The following is a 24,044-nucleotide window of genomic DNA, read 5'->3' as shown; positions in this document are numbered from 1 at the left end:
AATTTCAACTATTTATTCTACGGCCTTTGTGATTCAGAGGTCATTCTTAAGGAATTGGGACAAAATCTAAGCTTTAGTGTAAAGAGCGAGGTATCGACGAGGGTTTAACCCCCTAATATACGCAATAAAAACATACTAATATAGAAGTTCGTTACGTAAGTTACGTATATTTTTTACCAATGAAGACGTTTGTAAAAAAATAAAAGTTCTAGTTGCCTTTTTAAGCAATCAAAAACTTGGAGGGCAACTAGGCCTCCTCCCTCGCTCCTTTTTCTCAAAATCTTCCGATTAATTGCAATTAATTAATATGCAAATTTCGTTTTAATTATTTATGTGCGGAAAGCAAAGATCAAAACATGCATTAATTCAAAAACGTCCATAAATTAAATAAAAAAAAACAAGTTTTTTTAAATGAAAGTAAGGAGCAACAACAAAACTTAAAACGAACAGAAATTACCCCGTATATGAAAGGAGCTTTTCCTCCTCAACGCCCCGCTCTTTACGCTAAAGTTTCTTACTGTTTAAAAATAGAGTTAAGAGAAGAGTCAAACTTTAGCGTAAAGAGCGGGGCGTTGAGGAGGAAAAGCCCCTTTCATATACGGAGTAATTTCTGTTCGTTTTAAGTTTTAATGCTGCTCCTTACTTTCATTTACTTTCAGCTAATGAAAAGTTCAATGACCCAAATTCATTGAACAAAGAAGGTACTGAACTGATAATCAGCCAGGTTCATGATTCAATCACGCTCGAGTTTGATCCAAAGTTTGCAAAAATTGAGCAGGCTCTACTAGGTAGTCTGAGACTTCAAATTGAAAATTTGGAGGAGAGAATTGGTCGAATAGAAAAAAAGCTTGATAATTATGATCAGGAGTCCATGCTTGATAGCCTTGTATTTTGTGGGGTAAAGTAGTTTCCTGGTGTAGACACTCATACGACAATATCTCATTATAAATAGCAAAATATGTGTGCTGGGCCCTTTACTTTATTTAGTTTACGTGAACATGATGCGCGTTTATCTTAAGGATAAGTATATTACTAACATTATTGCTAACAAAATTTCCAAAATCCGCAGATAATTTGATAGCAAAAGCTCATATTACTCTCAAAAGATTAGAGATGCTTACAAGTGTAAGTTTGCTGTGTGTGAATGTAAAGAAAATTTTTTACTGACATTCTGTAGAGTGGGTGATTCTGTTGATGTAAGTAGTAAAGTTCTATTTGGTGAAAAGCCTATTTTACAAGTTATATCACTGCGGTACCTCGGTTTCCATAATGCTTCTAATCTATCGTAGAAGCATCATAGCGACATTATCTTCACTAAAGTTGCACGTGGAGTTGGCATCGTCAAAAGATTGAAGCATATTCTGCCGGAAAGTATTCTTCGCATGATATATTTTGCAATAATCTACCCATATATCATACGGATGTTTAGTCTGGAGAAACAATTTTTATGTTAATTACAAGCTAAATGGCTTTCTCATAGTTTTGATCGGACGATTTCGCTAAAAAAAGGGGGATGGGAGAGGAGGCCTAGTTACCTCCCAATTTTTGGTTACTTAAAAAGACAACTAGATTTGTTTTATTTTTTTTTACAAACGTTTTGTTTGTAACAAACATACGTACCTTACGAATTAACTTATGTAACGAACTTATATATTTGTGTATTTTTATTACGTATATGAGGGGGTTTGCCCCCTCGTCAATACCTCGTTCTTTACATTAAAGCTTGAATTTTGTCCCAAATCTTTCAGAATGACCCTTGAATCAAAAAGGCCGTAGAATAACTAGTTAGAGTTACTAAAAATACTTTAGCGTAAAGAGCAAGGTATTGTGGAAGAGACGAAACACTTAGAGTGGAGGGATCGGGATGAAACTTGATGGGAAAAATAAGCGCAAGTCCCAGATACATGACTGACATAATCGGAACTGATTCGCTCTCTTTGGGGTAGTTGGGGGGGGAGTAATTCTAAAAAATTAGAAAACATGAGGTATTTTCAACTTACGAACGGGTAATCGGATCTCAATGAAATTTGATGTTTAGAAGGATATCGTGCCTTAGAGCTCTTATTTTAAATCCCGACTGGATCTGGTGACGGGGGCGGGGAGTTGGGAGGGGGAAACCTAAAACTTGGAAAACACTTAGAGTGGAGAGATCGGGATGAAACTTGGTGGGAAAAATAAGCACAAGTCCTAGATACATAATAGACATAACCGGAACGGATCTTCTCTGTTTTGGGGAGTTGGGGGGGGGGGGGCTAGGGTTAATTCTGAAAAAATAGAAAAAATGAGGTATTTGTAACTTACGAAGGAGTGATCGGATCTCAATGAAATTTGGAAGGATATCGTGTCTCAGAGCTCTTATTTTAAATCCCGACTGGATCTGGTGACATTGGGGGGAATTGAGGGGGGGCTAAAATCTTGGAAAACGCTTAGAGTGGAGGGATCGGGATGAAACTTGGTGGGAAAAATAAGCACAAGTCCTAGATACGTGATTGACATAACCGCAATGGATCCGTTCTCTTTGGGGGAGTTGGGGAGGGTTAATTCTGCACAAATTAGAAAAATGAGGTATTTTTAACTTACGAAGGAGTGATCGCATCTTAATGAAATTTGAAGTTTGGAAGTATATCGTGTCTCAGAGCTCTTATTTTTAATCCTGGCTGGATCTGGTGACATTGGGGGGAATTGAGGGGGGACCTAAAATTTTGAAAACGCTTAGAGTGGAGGGATCGGGATGAAACTTGGTGGGAAAAATAAGCACAAGTCCTAGATACGTGATTGACATAACTGGGACGGATCCGCTCTCTTTGGGGGAGTGGGTGTGAGGGTTAATTCTGAAAGATTAGAAAAATGAGGTATTTTTAACTTACGAGTTAAGAAGGAAACATGTTTGAGAAGGAAGCATGATAAGAATACAATATACATAACAATTGTAGCAAACAGATTTTGCATGGAACTCGCTATATTTTACCCCCCCCCCCCTTAATGTGTAAATATACAGTCGAAATTATATATTTCCCCTCTATTCTCCCAATGCGTCTCTCTTGTTTCATACCTTGTACTTATTAATTGAATTAACTGTTTAAAAGAAGAACCGGAAAACAAGTGATGGGTGACAGAATGCATTGGTTTTATATGATTTGGACTATATATTTGCTTTTTAGGGGAAGGTGGGTTGGCGGTAAAGTATAGGGGTATCCATGCAAAAGGTGTTAGCTACAGCTATTGTGTGTATTATGAAATATTTTCTTAACATGTTTCTTTCTCTAGGCTTATACCCCTAAGCCGTAACTATTGCTGACGAAATTGGAATTCCCTAAGAAGCAAAGTCCTGCGGATGTAACTGTTCCAGTCATCTATGCAGTCAGCACAGTAAAGGGAAAATATTTTTACACTGTGACAGTCATCAATGATGATTTTACATTCATGAAATTACCTATTGACTTTTAATTAGTTCCCATGTCCTTTGGGCACAGACAACGCGGACCCCAGTTATTGCTCACCTGTTTCAAAGGCTGCCTTTTCAAATGCGCAATTTAAATACGTATCTAAAACGTTTTCCATGAATTTGATGAGCAGGTCATTCAAAGAATCTATGTCAAAAGATAAGGATAAAATTGTAACTGAAATGTATGAAAAAATTCCTACCAATAAAGAACGGTATCGATAATTCAAAAGGGCAAGGTAATCATTTTTGATATTATTCTAAAGTCGGGTGTTGAATATTTCGATAGCCTTGCAGACTCAAAGGACTGCAGGTACATACACAGGCTCTTGATTCGTTTTTTAGGGAGGGGGGTGATTAACTTAAAAAACAACGAAAATTGGTTCTATTAGTCTGTGGCCTTTTGAAAGAAAATTACTGGTACTTATGTATTATACCTAACACACTCAAGAAGTGTAGTTACGTTAATCATAATGAAATACACCAAAAGATGATGTAAATATAATACTTTAGTTTATACAATAGAGTAATTTGGGCTATACATTTGCAAATTAGGGGGGGAGAGAATATATCTCAGAAATGGGTTAAAAACCTAACCTTACCGCCACCCCCTGCCTATAATACCCCAAATTTCATGTCTTCCAAAATTTCCGGTTTCCCCCTCCAACTCCCCCAAATGTCACAGGATCTGGTCGGAAATTTAAAATTAGAACTTTAAAGCACAACTTTAAAGAACTTTAGGCGATGGGCCTAAAACTTGAAAAAACCTAAAACCCGAAAAACACTTAGAATGGAGGGATCGGGATGAAACTTGGTGGAAAAAATAATCACGAGTCCTAGATACATGACTGACATAACCGGAACGGATCCGCTCTCTTTGGGGTAGTTGGGGGAGGGGTTAATTCTGAAACATTAGAAAAAATGAGGTATTTTAAACTTACGAACGGGTTATCAGATCCCAATGAAATTTGATATTTAGAAAGATATCGTGTCGCAAAGCTCTTATTTTAAATCCTGACTGGATCTGGTGACGTTGGGGGAAGTTTGGGGGGGGACCTAAAATCATGGAAAACGCTTAGATTGGAGGGATCGGGATGAAACTTGGTGGGAAAAATAAGCAGAAATCTTACATACGTGATTTACATAATTGAAACGGATCTGATCTATTGGGGAGGGGGGGGGTTAATTCTGAAAAATAAGAAAAAATGACGTATTTTCAACTTATGAAGGAGTGATCGGATCTTCATGAAACTTCATATTTAGAAGGACCTCGTAACTCAGATCTCTTATTTGAAATCTCAACCGGATCAAGCGTAATTGGGGGGGGGGCAGTTGGGGGGGACCGGAAATCTTAGAAAATACTTAAAGCGGTGAGATCAGGATGAAACTTGATGGGAAGAATGAAAACCTGTCTAAGATACGTGACTGACATAACCGGACCGGATCTGCTCTCTTTGGTGGAATTGGACGGGGGATAATTTTGAAAATTGAGGTATTTGTAACTTACAAAAGGGTGACCAGATCTTAATGAGATTTGATATTTAGAAGGATTTTGTGCTTTAAAATTCTTATTTAAATTCCGACCAGATCGTTTGACATTGGGGGAAGTTGGAGGGGGGAAATCTTGGAAAAACACTTGGAATGTAGGAATCGGGATGAAGCTTGGTGGATAGAATAAACAAATGTCCTTGATACGTGATTGACAGAATCGTACTGGATTCGCTCTCTTTGGGGGAGTTGGGCGGAGGGGTTCAGTGATTTGGCGAGTTTGGTGCTTCTGGACGTGCTAGGACGATGAAAATTGATAGGCGTGTCAAGGAGCTGCACAATTTGACTTGATAAAGTCGTTTTCCCAGATTCGACCATCTGGGGGGCTAAAGGGAGAGGAAAAATTAGAAAAAATTAGGTATTTATAACTTACGAGTGGGTGATCGGATCTTAATGAATTTTGATATTTAGAAGGACATCGTGACTCAGAGCTCTTATTTTAAATCCTGACCGGCATTAAGGCTCTTATTTTCCTTTTTGAATCAATCTATTGATTCGTAGAATTTTGTTAGAGCTCATACCATATGATCTCGAGGCTCTTAGCTCTTCTCGCCTCGTCACAAGTGCCATATGAGCTCTTAGTTCTTGTTAAGTTTCAATGCTTATCATTACTTCCAGTTGAAAAAAAATTCTCATTGTCTTTTTTTAAATGATACTAGAAAATCCTGCGACCGCTTCATGGAAGTTCTCTTCCCTTATGAAAAATTGCTCCATGGAAAGATCCTCCCACGTAACCTGCCCCCCCCCCCGACCCACCCTAACCACAACACAAAAAAGTCCCCCTGTAAACGCCTGTACACTTCATAATTAACAACTACTATGTGTAAACAATGGTCAAAGCTTATAAGTTGGCACCCCTCCTCCGGGAACTGTGGTGGATTTAGTCATCCCCAAAGACATAGTTATTAGGTTTTTGACTAAGTTAAACAGAATGGCTATCTCAAAATTTTGATCCGGTGACCTTGGAGAAAAATGTGCATTGGAGGGGGCCTCGGTGCCCTCCAGTTTTTTGGGCACTTAAAAAGGACACTAGAACTTTTAATTTACGCTAGAATGAACCCTCTTGCGACATACTAGGACAACTAGATCGATACGATCACCCCTGAGGAAAAAAACAACAAAAAAACCAAAAAATACTCACCCGTTATCTGTCTTCTGGCAAAACAAAACTACAAAATTTCACCTTTTTTATGATAGGAGCTTGAAACTTCTACAGTAGGGTTCTCGGATACGCTGACTCTGATGGTGTGATTTTGTTAAGATTCTGTGACTTTTAGAGGGTATTTTCGCCTATTTTTTAAATAAGGCACAGTTTCTCAGGCTCGTAACCTTTGACCGGTAAGACTAAACTTGATGAAACTTATATATTTAAAATCAGCATTAAAATTCAATTCTTTTGATGTAACTATTTGTACCAAAACTTCAGTTTTTAGATTTTTGGCTACTATTGAGCCTTTTTGCTCCTTACTGCAGTTTGTTAGCACAAACTGTTTGAAAATGTAACTTGTAAATGAATAAAAGTAATATATTCTACTATAACGTTGAGATAGAACTTACCAATGTCTCAGGTTTTCCTGTCCCTTATTTGTTCTTGTTTTTTTTCTGCCCATTGTGAAAATTCAAATGCTAAACTCTTATCTGACTTGTAACCAACCGAATTCCAATGGTCAGCTGTTACCAATTAGACTTGTGAAAAATTTAAATTCCCTTTAAATCCGGTCGTAATATCTCAAGGAAGTCAACAGAGTTTAAATATTCTGGTACAACCCTCAAGAGAGCAATTAAGCCAATGAGAAAGGAGGAAATCTCGGTACGTATTTCAATGCTATCTTAATAGAATTAGCTTTCAACCTAGGAGATTGACCTTAATATTTATGGTTTTGATAGTTGAGAAGACCTCAAGTGGAGCCAAGATGTTGGTTTTGTTTTAGGCTTTACTGGTCAAGTGGTTTTAGTTTCTTATTGTTTTGTCTTTTTTGAAGTGTAATCCCATATCGACTGAAATGCAGGGTAATTGATTGTTTTTTCGTTTCTTTTCTTTTTTCTTCTCCTTTTTCGTATTGTTTTTATTTGTATGTGTATTGGGGTTGTAAGCCCAAACAAGCTCTTCTTCGGGCCATTTGCTTGTTTTGTTTTGTTATTTATATTAATAAACCCATCTTCTTCTCTCTCTCTAAATATCCTGAATATGACTCGAACTCTACAGGAAATTAAATAAAAAAACAAGTTTTTTAAAATGAAAGTAAGGAGCGACATTAAAACTTAAAACGAACAAAAATTACTCCGTATATGAAAGGGGCTTTTCCTCCTCGACATCCCGCTCTTTACGCTAAAGTTTTTTATTGTTTTAAAAAGTAGAGTTGCGAGAAAGAATCAAACTTTGGCGCAAGGAGGGGGGTGTCGAGGAGGAAAAGCCCCTTTCATATACGGAGTAATTTCTGTTCGTTTTAAGTTTTAATGTCGCTCCTTACTTTCATTTCAAAAAACTTGTTTTTTTAATTTAATTTCTGAAAGTTTTTGAATTAATGCATGTCTGATTTTGGCTCTCTGTAGGCCTACATAAATTATTAAAATGAAATTTGCATATTAATTCTTTTTCTGGCTAAATGGCTTCCTCTTAGTTTTGAACAGACGATTTTGAGAAACAAGGGGTGGGGAAGGAGGCCTAGTTGCCCTCCAATTTTTCGGTTACTTAAAAAGGCAACTAGATCTTTTAATTTTTAACGAACGTTTTTATTAGTAAAAAAAATACGTAGCGTAAAAATCTCTATTTGTTCTAAGTTTTAATGCTTCTCCTTACTTTCAATTGAAAAAACTTTTTCATGTTTATATTTTCATTGTTTTTTTTTATAGTAATGCTAGAAAGTCCTGCGCCCTTTTCATTGACTTCCTCTTCCCCCATGAAATATTCCTCCAAGGAAAGATACTCCCATATAGCCCCCTCCCCTGAACCCCACACCCAAACCAAAAAATCCCTCTGATAACGTCGGTACACTTCCCAGTAACTATTACTGTATGTAAACATTGGGCAAAGTTTGTAACTTGCAGCCCCTCCCCCAGGGACTGTGGGGGGTAAGGCATCCCCAAAGACATAGTTATTATGATTTTCGACTATGCGGAACAAAATGGCTATCTCAAAATTGTGATCCGTTGATTTGGGAAAAAATGAGCGTGGGAGGGGCCTAGGTGCCCTCCAATTTTTTGGGTCACTTAAAAAGGGCACGGGAACTTTTTATTTCCTTTAGAATGAGCCCTCTTGCATCATTCTGGGACCACTTGGTCGATACGATGACCCCTGGGAAAAAAAAACAAAAAACAAATAAACACGCACCCGAGATTTGTCTTCTGGCAAAAAATATGAAATTCCACATTTTTGTAGATTGGACCTTAAAATTTTTTTTATAGGGTTCTCTGATACGCTGAATGCGATGGTACGATTTTCGTTAAGATCCTATGACTTTTAGGGGGTGTTATCCCCTATTTTCCAAAATAAGGCAAATTTTCTCAGGCTCGTAACTTTTGATGACAAAGACTAAATTTGATGAAACTTATATATTCAAAATCAGCATAAAAATTTAATTCTTTTGATATATCTTTTAGCATCAAAATTCTGTTTTTTAGAGTTTCGTTTACTATTGAGCCGGGTCGCTCCTTACTACAGTTCGTTACCACGAACTGTTTGAAAACAGAATGGGGTTTGGGACAGGAGCGGGGTAGACATTGATTCCTAATCCCTTTAGATTTTCGGGTATTTGGAATATACCTTTTAATATTGATGCTTTGGGGGAACAGCACTCCTTTTAATTCAGGCAATCTTTAATCGTAGCATAAAAGACAGCATTCATATACCAACCGACTCAGAGGAATAAAAGTTGAGATGGCACAATGAATGTCATCAGGATACTTCTTGGAGGTATATTTGGGGGGGGAGGGCTAAATGGAGCTTTTCTCATTCAGCGTAAATGACAATATTTCTCATTCCGATTTTATACACAAAGTGTAATGTCTTCATGTTTCTCGTGTTTCACCCTCCAAATGGCATCCATGGAGGGCATACCATTTTTTTCATTATTAAAGAATTCACTTTTGAACTCTAAAAATTATAACCCACTATCTCTAATATTCTAACGCCCACCCTTCAAATGGACATCCGAAGAATTTCTTTTGCAGAGATAAATATTATTCTCCAAGCACTGTTTCACGAGCATTAAAGTTAAATGTAAAAAACATGTAGTTGAAGGAGGGAGTAGTAGACCCTTTTCACATTAGAGAGAGCCTTTGATCAAACAGCTAGCAGTTACAGATTGTAAACAAAGAGCAACCCTTACCAATAAATACCGGAATTATAGATGTGTGTTTACAATATTTACAACACAAAAATCTGATTCTGCTGATTCAGATTTTCCCTAAGTTTTTCAAATTTGTGTGGCAATTTCAAATTTGTGTGCCCAGGGCACACTATTGAAATGTAAAATAAATTAAGCAAAAAAAAAAAAAACAGTCTTTACACTAGAATTTGAATTTTTGTCCCAATTCTTCAAGCATGCCTGCTCAAACAGACTGGTCGTCACATTGGAGGAAAAACTATCTACAAGGTTCTATAAAACTTTAGCTGAAATCGCGAGTTGAGGAGGGGACAGGCCTCCTCATACATGGACTTTCTGTTTAATTTTTTATCCTTAATGTCGCTCATTACTTTTATTTAGGAATTTTTTTTTATTTAATCTTACATGAAAAGCTTAGCAATTTGTTTAAAAAGCGCATATATCATGGAAAAACAAGAAAAAACTGCCTTTAAGCTAAACCTTTAAGCTAAAACTATTATAATATAGATGGCATTTACCGTCAATTCTGAACCACTGAACAACTGGTTCTGGAGATCCACTAGCCATACAATCGACGAAAACGGGTTGGCTCAGACCAATAGTCAGATTACCAGGCTCCTTCTTCCAAAACGGAGTTACTAAATCAGGTTGCATAGAATTATATATCAAAGCAGTTGACACAATGATGTTACATAAATATAACAAGGACGCATGACACTCATCGGTAACAAGCTACGTAATTTATTTTGAAAATAAATACATAAATCTATGCATAATATTGATATTGAATTTAAAACTATCCTAATTAACAAAAAAAGGAAAATTAAATGAGCCCAGGAAATATTTACTTAGCATAGAAAAACTTTTTTGTATGCTGACCAATGGTCTCTATTGCGCCAGTGCCAATCTCCTGATTCGATGCCTGTGGCAGGGAGTGCAATGCGTGGTTGGGGGTAAATCAACCCGCGTTTCCTATGTTTTCCACCCAAATTTCCCCAGGTAACCATTTAGAGCTGGATCGACTCTGTCTGAGGTTACGAGGTCGCAACATAGACCCCAATTCTAAATCAAATAACCAGCGACATCAGGACTCGAAATCCTGAACTCAGGGTTTCAAGTCCGGAGCACTAACCACTTGGGTACTCGTAGAAAAAACTACGATTACCTTTTAATGATACTAGGTGTAGTTTTATTAGTTTTATCGGATTGATTCAGCTTTGCTGTAGTTCTTTTTTTCAAATAAACCTTTTTTTTCTGTTCTTTTTTTCAATTATTGCATTAATAATTTCAAACAGTAACCTGAAATTAAGAAATTAAAAGCCAAAAAAGGATACATCACATTGACAGCCGGATGGTAAACAAGGATTTATTTAAAGAAAATGGCTTTACCTCCTGCCTTTAACCTATAAGTATTTTTCAAATATCATCGCCTCTTTATGACGTACCTCATCATTACCCACCCCGAGTGGTCCCATGTAGATAGCCAGTAATGCTAATTCACAAAAATTTAGAGGGGACAGAATTCATTTTTCAAATCTAGGAGGGTTGAATGAAATTTAGTTGTGCTTGAGCAATTATTTCACTATTTAATACAATTTTTATGTCAAATTAGTTAGAAATGTGATTATTAGAACCATACTAAATATTATAACGTGAAAATTTCATATTTTTAGCTTTACTTTTTTACTATTTGCCTTTTCTTTTATTTCATTTATTTTTTTTCTTTTATTTTTTTGCTATATCTTAGGGACGATGTATATGGTACGATAAGAGGGGGTGGGGCAGGTGTTGGATGCTTTGTCAGATAAATCATGATATTTGGAATGAGCATAAAATAAGGAATCCAATCATACTACTTTTATTTACGTAACATGTTTCCCTTAGAAGTGGTCAACCACTAAATTAATGAAAAAATTATCTTACCGATCCTCAATTTTCCTCTTTCTGTTACTTAGAGTTCTTTTTTTTTTTTTTATATATTTCACTTTTGTACCAGAATACATTTTTTTCCGTTTTACTCCACTGCTATTATTGTGATGTATGTGAGTAACAGATAAATTGATGTCATAATTATTAATATGATTTTGAACTTTTTTCATTTTTTTGGTTTTGTTAAGATGGCTACATAAGGTCCAAATATCCTTAAATATTATTGTCCTCAATTTTATTTCTACACTGTTTTTGTTATAATGTATGGGAGTAAGAGATAAATAAATGTCATAATTATTAATGTGACTTTGAACTTTTTTCATTTTTTTTAAGAAGGCTACCTAAGGTCCAAATGTTAATAAATATTTTCGTCCTCAATTTTATTGCTGTCAATATATGTACTATTTGGGACCAGTGAGAATTAAATTTAATAAGCTGCATTGATGGCAAACTATAATTAACCATGGCATATAAGATTCCACTTCCGAAATAAGCCATGAATGTGTAGATTGCTTCCATGATAATTACTCTTTAAATAAAGTTAGCCTAAGGAGGGTAAAAACAGTTCCTTGTAAAACAAACGATGTGTGGAAAATACAGTCAGAAGCATTCAGGTCATTTAAACTACCACAAGTGTTATCTTAAGCAACCACTAGATAATAGTTTGAGAGAGTGTTTTAGGTATTTTTATTATAGTTGTTAAGTAGATAAATTTCCACTCTAAAAAAACAAACGATTAAAAAAAAATGTAATTTTCGTAGCAATGATTTTCCAGGGAAAAGGTAGTAAATCATTTTCAATGAAAATTTTTTTTTGCAAGTCTCTGACTAAACAATCAGACTAAACAATAAAGTAGAAAAAAAAAGTCAAAACTCTGCCTCTATTGGATTAAAAGTGTTTAAGCCTAAAACAATACTAAAAGTTAATTTTCCTGTATTTGACGTGTGACACCAATTTGAAAAGATTTTTCTAAATAGCCCAAAAGACTGAACATGCAGGAAAAGGAGTCCTCAGCTACCAAGTGTCAATTTTTTTTTTCCTCAAATGCAGTAATAACACCCATATTCAATGGCAAAAACAGAATATGTAAACTCCTGGTAAGATTTACAAGCATGCTTGAATTAAAAGCACAATAAAATGACCAGAAAAACCAACCACTGATGATGGAAAATATTGCTTACCTCTTAAATTGAGATGTGTTCCGTGACTAACTTCAAAGTGCCGATTTTTGGCAATACATTCATAAAAGCCGATATCTGTCATGCTCAAGTCAGATATACTTAAAACGCTTGTAAAATCGTCAAGCAATTTCACTTCCTGCCTGTGGGAAGCGCTGCTTAATGGTAGTGCATCTTTCAGCCAATGTATTTCAAATGGTGAAGATCCCATGCTAATGCCGCACAGCACTCGCGTGCGCATGCCCAGAGCTAAATTCTCACGGAATGAGAATGGTTCAATTCTTGGTTTAGCTAGCAGCAAAAGGAAAAACTGATTGAAATAAATACATGCAGCTCAAGTTAGAAGAAAATCAATATATAATTATTATGAAGTTAAAAAATAGTAAACAGAGCCAGGCAGTCATATAATTAAATAAAATTAGATTATTCTTTAAAAGTTCGTTTTCTTTCCCTTTGTATACGCCTTTGCAAAGGTTTAAGCTAGATATTAGACAAGTTTAAAAATATTTTTTTTGATAAATATTCCAGGAATATCAAAAAGTTCCTAGTGGTATTTCGTCACAAATGGCCTTTAATGTAGTTCTGAAATTTTAACAGACCGGAAACCACCCTAAATATAAAATTTGAATCACATAATTTAGTAGATCTCACCTTCTTTTAATATTTTTGCATTCGGTGCTCCAGCAATATTGCAGTCAGAAAATGGTAGATAATTCATTAATCAAGTCATATTTGGAATTTGCGCTATGTGAAATTTCTCATTACTATTATTTCCTTTTCTCATTAAAAATGTACTGTGTGTTTACGTTCTTAGTCATTCCTCCCAGAAAGAGCGGCAAAAATGTATCGAGACTGAATAATGAAGAAGAAAATATAAATCTCAGATATGCTTAACATTCACCATTAGTCCACGGTGAATGTCGATATTCTGCAGTGAAAGTAAAAAATATCTTTATCTAGCAAAATAGGATAGCTACCAAATATTTGTCACATACACCAAGCGAGTACGTTTTTGTGGACACACACACACACACACACACACACACACACACACACACACACACACACACACACACACACACACACACACACACACACACACACACACACACACACACACACACACACACACACACACACACACACACACACACACACACACACACACACACACACACACACACACACACACACACACACACACACACACACACACACACACACACACACACACACACACACACACACACACACACACACACACACACACACACACACACACACACACACACACACACACACACACACACACACACACACACACACACACACACACACACACACACACACACACACACACACACACACACACACACACACACACACACACACACACACACACACACGCACACGCACACGCACACACACGCACACACACACACATATACACACACACACACATATACACATATATATATATATATATGTATATATATATATATATATATATATATATATATATATATATATATATTTATATATATAAATTAAGAGTTTTCAATGTTTGTTAATTTCAAAACTAAAGTATAATCTTGTCTGGCTCTGTCTTACCTATTTCTTGGAAAAAAAAGCGCTTAGAAATTTACTTAATTTCTTGATAAAGCATGTCTCGTTGCAGTCTGTTTATTATCGAAAGCTAATTACCACGTACTACCAGGTCTTGGCTAAAACGAACTTCGGATACAGAATTCTTTGCTACACAACTATAGCTGGCAGAATGAGATCCCCGGACTGAAGGGATTGTCATCACGGAGGTGTATGTGTCAAGATGACGAATCGATATGCTATCTAATTGTCCTGTCAGTGGTTGATCTCCTCTTTCCCAGAAAATGGAGATTGGTGTATCACCAGTTGTAATAGAACATGCGGCTGTTATACGATTTCCTTCCAGATAATGGCTTTCAAAGATGAAAGGTGAAATCTTCGGTGGTACTGAATATATGTTTTTCGGATTAATAAATTTTCGATTTATTTTTATATTAGTTAATACAATATTTATTAATTTAAGAATATATTACTAAAACTTGATCTCAATTAAGCAATTCTTCGTTCGATAATTTAAATAATCTTGCAATAATTTCTTAGGATGGATTAATTTCATATTTATTTTTTTTCTCGATTATAGCTTTCAAATACGAAAGAAAAAGCCTTTGGTAGAAATTATTTTTTTAGATTAATTGTTTTTAGTTTTATTTTTTTTTTATTAATTTCAAAATTAAAATTAAATGTTTAGTCTAAAGATTAAAGGCGAAATCATATTTATTAATAAGAAATTAAACATATAGCATATAATAATAATAAATTAATAATTATTTGATTAATTTAATTCATTAATTAATAGTTTTTCAGGGGCTGCACATAGATAAATTTCATAAATACTTTAAGTGGGGATAAAATAGTAATGTTCGCTAAAATCTTTTATTTGTCCCTTACACTTTTATTTTACATATTTTACTTCTCTATTACTTATGAATTATAAGTTTACTTCACGTGCGATTACAAGTTAACTAAGTTATTTTTTTTCTCGATAATAGCTTTCAAATACGAAAGAAAAAACCTTTGGTAGTAATGATTTTTTTCAGGCATGAATAGACCACAAAATGGTCCTCAGAATAGACCTCAGGTGAGTAAAAAACTGTATCTAATTTTAATGCTTTTGGTACTTTAAAGTATTAAATACAAAAATTTGTGATTCTTTAGTAACACAATGTATCTTTTTGGCTAGCAGATACTTCCCTATGTAATTTTTTCTTTACTTTTCTTTTGGAAAAATTGCTTCTGCTCAAGTTTAGTCCTCTTCAAACTAGATTAGTGCAATAGAAACTTGTTTGAACTCCTAGAAATTCTCTTAGAATCTTTTGCTACTTATTAAGTAATCAAAACCATCAAAACTTTAAATCAAAGCTTGCAAGTTTTTCGCTCAACTTTCTTTTTAAATACTTTTGAAAGTATGACTAGAAACTTAAAAAGATGGATAGAGATAAATAAATAATTTTCACTTATAAGTAGCTGGACAAGATTTCAAATCCTGGAAATAAGATTAAAACTACATTCTAAATATGTTCATCAACTCCAAAAAAATAAAATTCTATTTAAATCACATGCAATAAAAAGAGGTAATTCTTGCTTTGGCATAAAGTATTCTGAGCATAATATGAGAAATGTCAGTCCAGAATATGCACCTAAGTTAAGAAGTGGGCAGGCTTATCATAAAGTTTTTTTTTCAGTATTGTCACTGGCCTGTTTTGTCTTTTATTTATTCCTTGATTAGCTAAATTTTTCTTTATATATTCTCAAATCTTCACACATTCCATGCCCTTTAGCCATATCTGCGATGCTATTTGAACACTAAAAAGGTTATTTATTGTCAGTAATGTATAGTAATTCATTTGTTCAGTAATTTATGAACCCGGTCTTTTCATTTAATTAATTTGGACCAAAAAAAAAAAAATTAAATGACCATGACGGACCCAGCTCCCATTTTTTTAACTTGGCCGAAGGTCTCTCTCTCTCTCTCCCTCTCTTTTTCTCTCTCTCTCACAATCTCTATCTCTTTCTCCCACTCCTTTGTATATCTCTCTCATTTTCTTTTCGTATCTACAAAAAAATTATTTCTCCAGTTCTTTATCATTTATCAAATCTTTATCGTTATTCATGCTTTATTTTAGATTGGTGAATAACCTAATTAAAACTTAATTACAAATTTGCTAATTACAAACAAGTTTATTTACAGATCTAATTTTCTCTAGTAAAACTTCCAACTGTAAAAGTAAATCATAAAGAAATTCAAAACAAAATGACGAAGACCAGCCCAGACCCCACTTTTTACATCTTTGTCAAAATACCGCTCTAGTTCACTTTTTTTGTAAATCTTTATCTCCCTCCCTTCTTACCCCTCTCTCTCTTTCTCTCTCTCTCTCTCAATCTCTATCTCTTTCTCCCACTCCTTTGTATATCTCTGTCATTCTCTTTTCGTATCTACAAAAGAATTATTTCTCCAATCTCCTCCAATCCCCTCCCTCCTTGCCTCTTTCTCTCTATTTCTCTCTCTCTCTCTCTCTATCTATCTATCTATCTTTTCTTTTGTACTTTACTAAGGTCTTTGTAGTTGCTCATTCCAACATTCGTAATTACAACAATCTACACTGTATTACAAATTAAATAAAATAAAAGATATTCAACTGAAAATAGGGAGCAACTTCAGAAATTAAAACGAACAAATTATTATTTTATGCTTACAAAAGGCTACTTCTTCCTAGACTCTTTGCTCTTTACACTATGAAAAAAAAAATCAATTGAATGTAGTGGAGAATATTATAACTTATTACGAACAGAAATTGTTACGAATATGAGGGGGGTCGCCCCTTCTAAATATCTTGCTCTTTATGCTAAAGTTTTACTTTTTATTCCAATTATTTAAGAATTACAAATGAAACACTAGGGCCGTTTAATTAGAATAATAGACTTTTCTTAAAGTTCAAAAATTTAGCGTTAAGAGCGAGTTACTGAGGAGGTGAAAACCTCCTCATATTCGTTATAATTTCTGTTGGTTTTAAGTTTTAATGTAGCCCCTTACTTTCAATTGCAAATGCTTACTTTTTAGGTGTTATCTTATCGTTTTTTAAATGATACCAGATTATCCAGCTCCCCTCCATGGGAAATGCCTCCCCCTAGGAAAAATTACTCCGTGGAAAGATTCTCCGTGTGCCTCTCCTCCCCATGAAAAGAATCTATATACTTCCCAATGGCCAATACTATATGTAAACAATGGGCAAAGTTCACAGCTTCTACCCCTTCCTCTGGGGGTTGTGGGCGGCCAAGTCAACCTTAAATATATAGTTACTAGGGGTTTTGATAATTATGAACAAAATTACTATCTCATAATTTTGATCAGAAGACTTTGGGGAACAAATGGGTGTAGGAGGGGGGGGGCTAGTTGCCCTTCAATCTTTTTGGTCGCCTAAATTGGCACAAGAACTTCTAGTTTTCACTCGAATGAGTCCTTTCCACATAATCTAGGACTGTTGCTTCGATGTGACCACCCCTAGGGGAAACAAACAAAAAATGAATGAATAAAATAAACACGCATCTTACTTCTGTAAACTAAAAAATACAAAATTTCCCATTTTTACACATAATAGCTCTAAACTACTATCATAGGGTTCTCGGATACCAAATCTGACGGTGTGATTTTCATCAAGATTACTTGAATTTTAGGAGTGTTTCCCCCTTTTTTTGAAAATCAGGCAAATTTCTTTCACTCCTAGCTTCTGATAAGTATTACTAAACTTAATGAATATTATAGATCTAAAATCAAACAGTTTGTGGTAAAGAACTGTAGTAAGGAGCGACCCGGCTCAATAGTAACCGAAACTTTAAAAAATGGAATTTTGATACCAATAGTTACATCAAAAGAATCGCATTTTAATTTTGATTTTAAACATACAAGTTTCGTCAAGATCAGTTATACCCATCATAAGTTACGAGCCTGAGAAAATTTGCCTCATTTTAGAAAATAGGGGGAAACACCCCCTAAAAGTCATACCATTTTTTTTATTGTAGAAGTTTCAAGCTCCTATCTACAAAAATGTGGAATTTTGCATTTTTTGCCAGAAGACAGATCACGGATGCGTGTTTATTTGTTTGTTTTTTTTTTGTTTTTTTGTTCTTTTTTTTCCCAGGGGTGATCGTATCGACTGAGCTGTCCTAGAATCTTGCGAGAGGGCTCATTCTAATGGAAATTAAAAGTTCCAGTGCCCTTTTTAAGTGACCAAAAACATTGGAGGGCACCTAGGCCCCCTCCAACGCTCATTTCCCCCCAAATTCACCTGATCAAAATTCTGAGATTGCCATTTTATTTACCATAGTCGAAAAACCTAATAACTATGTCTTTAGGGACGACTTACTCCCCCACAGTCCCCATGGGAGGAGCTGCAAGTTGAAATCTTTGACCTGTGTTTACATATAGTAATGGTTACTGGGAAGTGTAGAGACGTTTTCAGGGGGATTTTTTTGGTTTAGGGGGGAGAGTTGAGGGGGAGGGGTTACTTGGGAGGATATTTCCATGGAGAGACTTCTCATGGGGGAAGAGAATTTCAATGAAGGGGGCGCAGGATTTTCTAGCTTTATTTGAAAAAAAAAATAAATATAAAAAGCTTTTATACTGATAGTAAGGAGCAGCATTAAAACTTAAAACGAACAAAAATTACTACGCATATGAGGGGTTTACCTCCTCGTTATACCTCACTCTTTATGATAAAGTATTTTTAGTAATTTCAACTATTTGTTCTACGGCCTTTGTGATTCAGAGGTCATTCTTAAGGAATTGGGACACAATCTAAGCTTTAGTGTAAAGAGCAAGGTATCGACGAGGGTTGAACCCCCTCATATACGCAGTAAAAACATACGAATATAGAAGTTCGTTACGTAAGTTAATTCGTAAGTTACGTATAGTTCTTACCAATGAAAACGTTTGTAAAAAATTAAAAGTTCTAGTTGCTTTTTTAAGTAATCAAAAACTTTAAAGGCAACTAAGCCTCCTCCTTCGCTTCTTTTTCTCAAAATCTTCCGATTAATTGCAATTAATTAATATGCAAATTTCGTTTTAATTATTTATGTGTGGAGAGCCAAGATCAAAACATACATTAATTCAAGAACGTCCAGTAATTAAATAAAAAAAACAAGTTTTTGTAACGGAAAGTAAGGAGCGACATTAAAACTTAAAACGAACAGAAATTACTCCGTATATGAAAGGGGCTTTTCCTCCTCAACACCCTGCTCTTTACGCTAAAGTTTCTTACTGTTTTAAAAATAGAGTTAAGACAAAGAGTCAAACTTTAGCGTAAAGAATGGGGCGTTGAGGAGGAAAAGCCCCTTTCATACACGGAGTAATTTCTGTTCGTTTTAAGCTTTTATGTCGCTCCTTACTTTCCGTTACAAAAACTTGTTTTTTTTATTACTCAGCGCAAGAAGCCAATTTGTTTCATATTTCTATCCATGTAAAACTTACAGAATTGAAACAAGAACTAGGCAATGAGGAGGGGGTAGCTTCCCTCGTGCAAAAAATAAATTCTTATCACTTGAAGTTTTAATTTTGTCCCTTACTTTGGTTGAGAAAACTTGAAAATGTTTATTTTCTGACAGTTTTTCAAATCATGCCGGGGATCATGCATAATTTGCAGAAAATTTCCCCGGGAACTTCCTCCCATGGAAAATTCTAAAGAAGAAAATTTACCGCGAATATTTCACCAGTGGCGAATATTTCACCAGTGCAAAATCACCCTTTGTGACAATTAAATAAAAAAAAAACAATTTTTTTAGCTGAAAGTAAGGAGCGACATTAAAACTTAAAACGAACAGAAATTGCTCCGTATATGAAATGGGTTGTCCCCTCCGCAATCCTTCGCTCTTTACGCTAAAGCTTTTAATTGTTTTAAAAAGTAGAATTGTGGTAAAGAGTCAAACTTTAGCGTAAAGAGCGAGGGATTGCAGAGGGGACAACCCATTTCATATACGGAGCAATTTCTGTTCGTTTTAAGTTTTAATGTCGCTCCTTACTTTCAGCTAAAAAAATTGTTTTTTTTTAATTTAATTTCTGAACGTTTTTGAATTAATGCATGTTTGGTTTTGACTCTCCGCACATAAATTATCAAAATGAAATTTGTATATTAATTCTTTTTCTGGCTAAATTGCTTTCTCTAGTTTTGATCAGACGATTTTGAGAAATAAGGGGTGGAGAAGGAGGCCTAGTTGCCCTCCAATTTTTCGGTTACTTAAAAAGGCAACTAGAACTTTTAATTTTTAACGAACGTTTTTATTAGTAAAAAATATACGTAACTTAAGAATTAACTTACGTAACAAACTTTCATAACATTATATTTTTATTATGTATACGAGGGGGTTTGTACCCTCGTTAATACCTTGCTCTTTACACTAAATCGTAAGTTGTGTCCCAATTCTTTAAGAATGACCTCTGAATCAGAAAGGCCGTAGAATAAATAGTTGAAATTACTAAAAAATACTTTAGCATAAAGAGCAAGGTATTTATCTCCTCCTAAATACCTCGCTCTTTATGCTCTTAAAGATTCAATGCTACTTCTTCCTTTCATTTGAAAAAACGTTTTCATTTTTATTTTTCATTGTTTTCTTATAGTAATGCTAGAGAATCCTGCGCCCTTCTCATTGAATTTTTCTTCCCCCATGACAGATTCCTCCAAGGAAAGATCCTCCAACATAGCCCCCTCTCCTCAGCCCCACCCCCAAACAAAATAAAATCCCCCTGAAAACGTCTGTAAACTTCCCATTAACCATTACTATATATAAACACTGGTCAAAGTTTGTAACTTGCAGCCCCTCCCCCAGGGATTGTGGGGGAGTAATTCGTCCCCAAAGACATAGTTATTATGGTTTTTGACTATGCTGAATAAAATGGCTATCTCAAAATTTTGATCCGTTGATTTGGGAAAAAATGAGCGTGGGAGGGTGCCTAGATGCCCTCCAATTTTTTTGGTCACTTAAAAAGGGCACTAGAACTTTTCATTTCCGTTAGAATGAGCCCTCTTGCGACATTCTAGGACCACTTGGTCGACACGATGACCCCTGGGGAAAAGAAAAAAAAAATTGTGATTTGTCTTCTGGCAAAAAATACAAAATTCCACATTTTTGTAGATAGGAGCTTGAAACTTCTGCAGTAGGATTCTCTGACACGTTGAATCTGATGGTGTCATTTTCGTTAAGATCCTACGACTTTTAGGGGGTTTTTTCCCCTATTTTCCTAAATAAGGCAAATTTTCTCAGGCTCGTAACTTTTGATGGGTAAGACTAAACTTGATGAAACTTATATATTTAAAATCAGCATTAAAATGCGATTCTTTGATGTAGATATTGATATCAAAATTCAATTTTTTAGAGTTTTTGTTACTATTGAGCCGGGTCGCTCCTTACTACAGTTCGTTACCACGAACTGTTTGATTCCCACCTCGCTGACGATTCCTCCCGCAAGGTTTCCTTTAGATAATTCTCATCGAATATTCTTTCCACAGTTAAAATTGAGACGCTAACGAAAAATTGAGAAATAGAAACAATTCCAGATTTGAGTGGCAAAAAAAATTCCCCTCTGTAAAATTCCTCCTGGAAAATTTAGAAAGAATATGTTGTCCCCATTGAGTCACACAGAACCCTCCCCCCCCCCAAAAAAAAAATAGTGTTCTAAGGGGGTTCTATGATATGCTGAATCAGATAGTGTCGAGATGATATGCTGAATCAGATTTTGTTGAGGACATTTAATTTAAAGGATCTTTTTATCCTTTTATAAAAAAAATCCGGTACATGGTTTCAGACTCGTTGCTTTTGATTGGTAACTTTAAACTTAATGAATGTTATATATTTGGAATCAGTATAAAAAGCCAATTCTTTTGAAGTATCCTGAGCTTATCATAACATATCCAAAAGTGTGTTAATTCGAAGTATAAACATCTTTTAAGCTAATTGATTTATCCTGATAAGTTTTTTATTTGGAGTAGTCTTTAGTTTTATTTTTTATCATCGCAAACTAGATTAAAAAAAAAAAAATCTAGTTGTAATCTAGTCTAGATATTTATTAGAAGAACTAATAAAATTCTAGATGTTAAAAATATGTAGAAATGCTGCAATCAGTAATAGAAAAAAGTACTAGAAGACTAGGAATATTGAATCAACTTTATCTAGTTTATCTGATGTACATGTATGTTAATTATTTATCTAAGGGCAAGAATGGCTGTTTTTTTCCATATTTTGAAGTTTATTTATTTCTTCATGAGACAGCCTGTACTTAATAATAGAATAACAAAGGATGACAAAGGATTTGTTTCATCACGTAATTCCTTATTTCTGAATCTCTACATTTTCTAGTGCAATGCTTCAGGTTTAATTACTCCTATTTTCAGAAAATTATATAATTAAATAATTATGTTTTATACACCTGTTCACTCATATAAGGAATTTTGATTTGCATAGTTCAGTATTTACTAAAAAGAAATATTACTCCTTAAGAGTATTTACTCCTTTCGAAATTCTCTTGTTTTCTTTATAAAACGACTTAAATCTTACAGTGGAAAGACAAAGATTTCTGTATCACTACCCTAATTTACTTTTAGGTTAATTACATTTTCCTTTTCTAGGCCCACGTGGGCTTTTTTTCCAGGATCTTTTAATTAGCTAGTTTACTGCGTTTACGAAAATATTTGCTAAAATAAGGAGCTTTAATTTAGAAACCTCTGTAAAGGGGGGGGGGCAAAAATACTAGAATTTTGACCTAGCAATGTGATCAGAAATTTTTTGGGTAATCTAATAAATCATAAAAAAATTAGAAATTTATGCAGCTTGCAGTGGCTTTGACTTCCATAAATTGTTAACTTAAATGTCTAAGGGTTTCTTGCATCTTCACAAATCAGTGTATAAACTAAAGACCTTGAAAGAGTAATTGTTTTTGGTCACCCAAGATGATCATAATTTTTTAAACTATGTAAAAAAAAATTTCTAACAGTAGTAAATTACGATATTAAGTAATAGAGTAAACTAAGTACAAAAGTTTACATACAAAGGTGGTTGGATAGCACCCTCACCCCTGAAATAGTCAAAATAAACTCTTCAAGATGCTGTTGCTATAAAAATAGCTTGTTAAGGATAAAATTTTTATCGGATACACTAGGCAAAAAAGAGCAAGGAGGGCTAGTTCCCTTCCACCATTTTTGACTCTTAAAAAGGGCACTATAATTTCCAATTTCCAATCAAATGAGCATCCTCTGAATTTTTTTTAGGTCACCCCTTCCATATAAAGTGCCTCTGGGAAAAAATGAAACATTGGAACCTCATAGCCTTAGGGTTAGTGGAATGAGGCTAGTTGCCATTGGATCACTTTTGACTCTTAAAAAGCAAACTAGAACTTTTAATTTCTAAGCGTTTGAGTCCCCTCAAAAGCTTATACGACTACTTCTTCCACAAAAAAATTATATGCCCCTGTGGCATTAAATTACAGTCCTTCTCCTGGGCTCTGGTAAGGTTATGTTTACCCCAAAGTTTTTTTGTCATCTGATCGTTGGACAATTTTAAACAAAATGGCTATCTCAAAATTTTGATCAGATGAATTTGAGAAGAAGAGGGTGTGTGGGGAATATATGCCGTCCAATTACTTTTGATATCTCTTCAAAAGGTAAATAGAATTTTCAATTTCTAATCCAATGAGCCATCTCTTTAGTTTATACGACCACCTCTTTTATAAAACCTCACATAACCTGGGGGGCACAGCTTACAACACTTGAACCCAGGCCGGAGTTTTTCTTATTTGATCTTCCAAATATTTTGACCAAAATGGCTATCTTAAAATTTTGATTGGATGCATTTAGGGAAAAAGGTCCTTTGGGGGGGGGATAGTTACCCTCCGATCACTTTTGATTCTTATAAAGCACGCTAGAAATTCTGATTTACAATCGAATGAGCCCTTTCTGAAATTTATACAAACATCACTTCCATAAAAACCTTATATGCCCCCAGGACATATTTTACAACACTTACCCCCGGGTTATG

General features: G+C 34.8%; 1 protein-coding gene across 3 annotated transcripts in view; it reads right to left on the bottom strand.

Annotated features, from left to right (window-relative positions):
- The window catches only part of LOC136043825 (cell adhesion molecule Dscam2-like), a 285,713-nt gene that overhangs the window by 159,614 nt on the left and 102,055 nt on the right, over positions 1-24,044 (bottom strand). For 2 of the 3 annotated variants that reach the window (XM_065728754.1, XM_065728771.1), the window contains exons 11-12: positions 12,426-12,713; positions 9,834-9,953 (exon numbers count right to left, since the gene is read on the bottom strand). In XM_065728754.1, coding sequence (XP_065584826.1) covers positions 9,834-9,953; positions 12,426-12,713 — 408 coding nt within the window. Of the gene's footprint in view, positions 1-9,833; positions 9,954-12,425; positions 12,714-14,126; positions 14,415-24,044 lie in introns of all 3 variants that reach the window. The other variant, XM_065728764.1, reaches the window with a different exon arrangement.

The sequence above is a fragment of the Artemia franciscana genome, chromosome 1 (assembly GCF_032884065.1).
Source record: "Artemia franciscana chromosome 1, ASM3288406v1, whole genome shotgun sequence".
Lineage (NCBI taxonomy): Eukaryota > Metazoa > Arthropoda > Branchiopoda > Anostraca > Artemiidae > Artemia > Artemia franciscana.
Note: the sequence above shows the minus strand (reverse complement) of the source record. Positions and strands in the feature narration are given on the sequence as shown.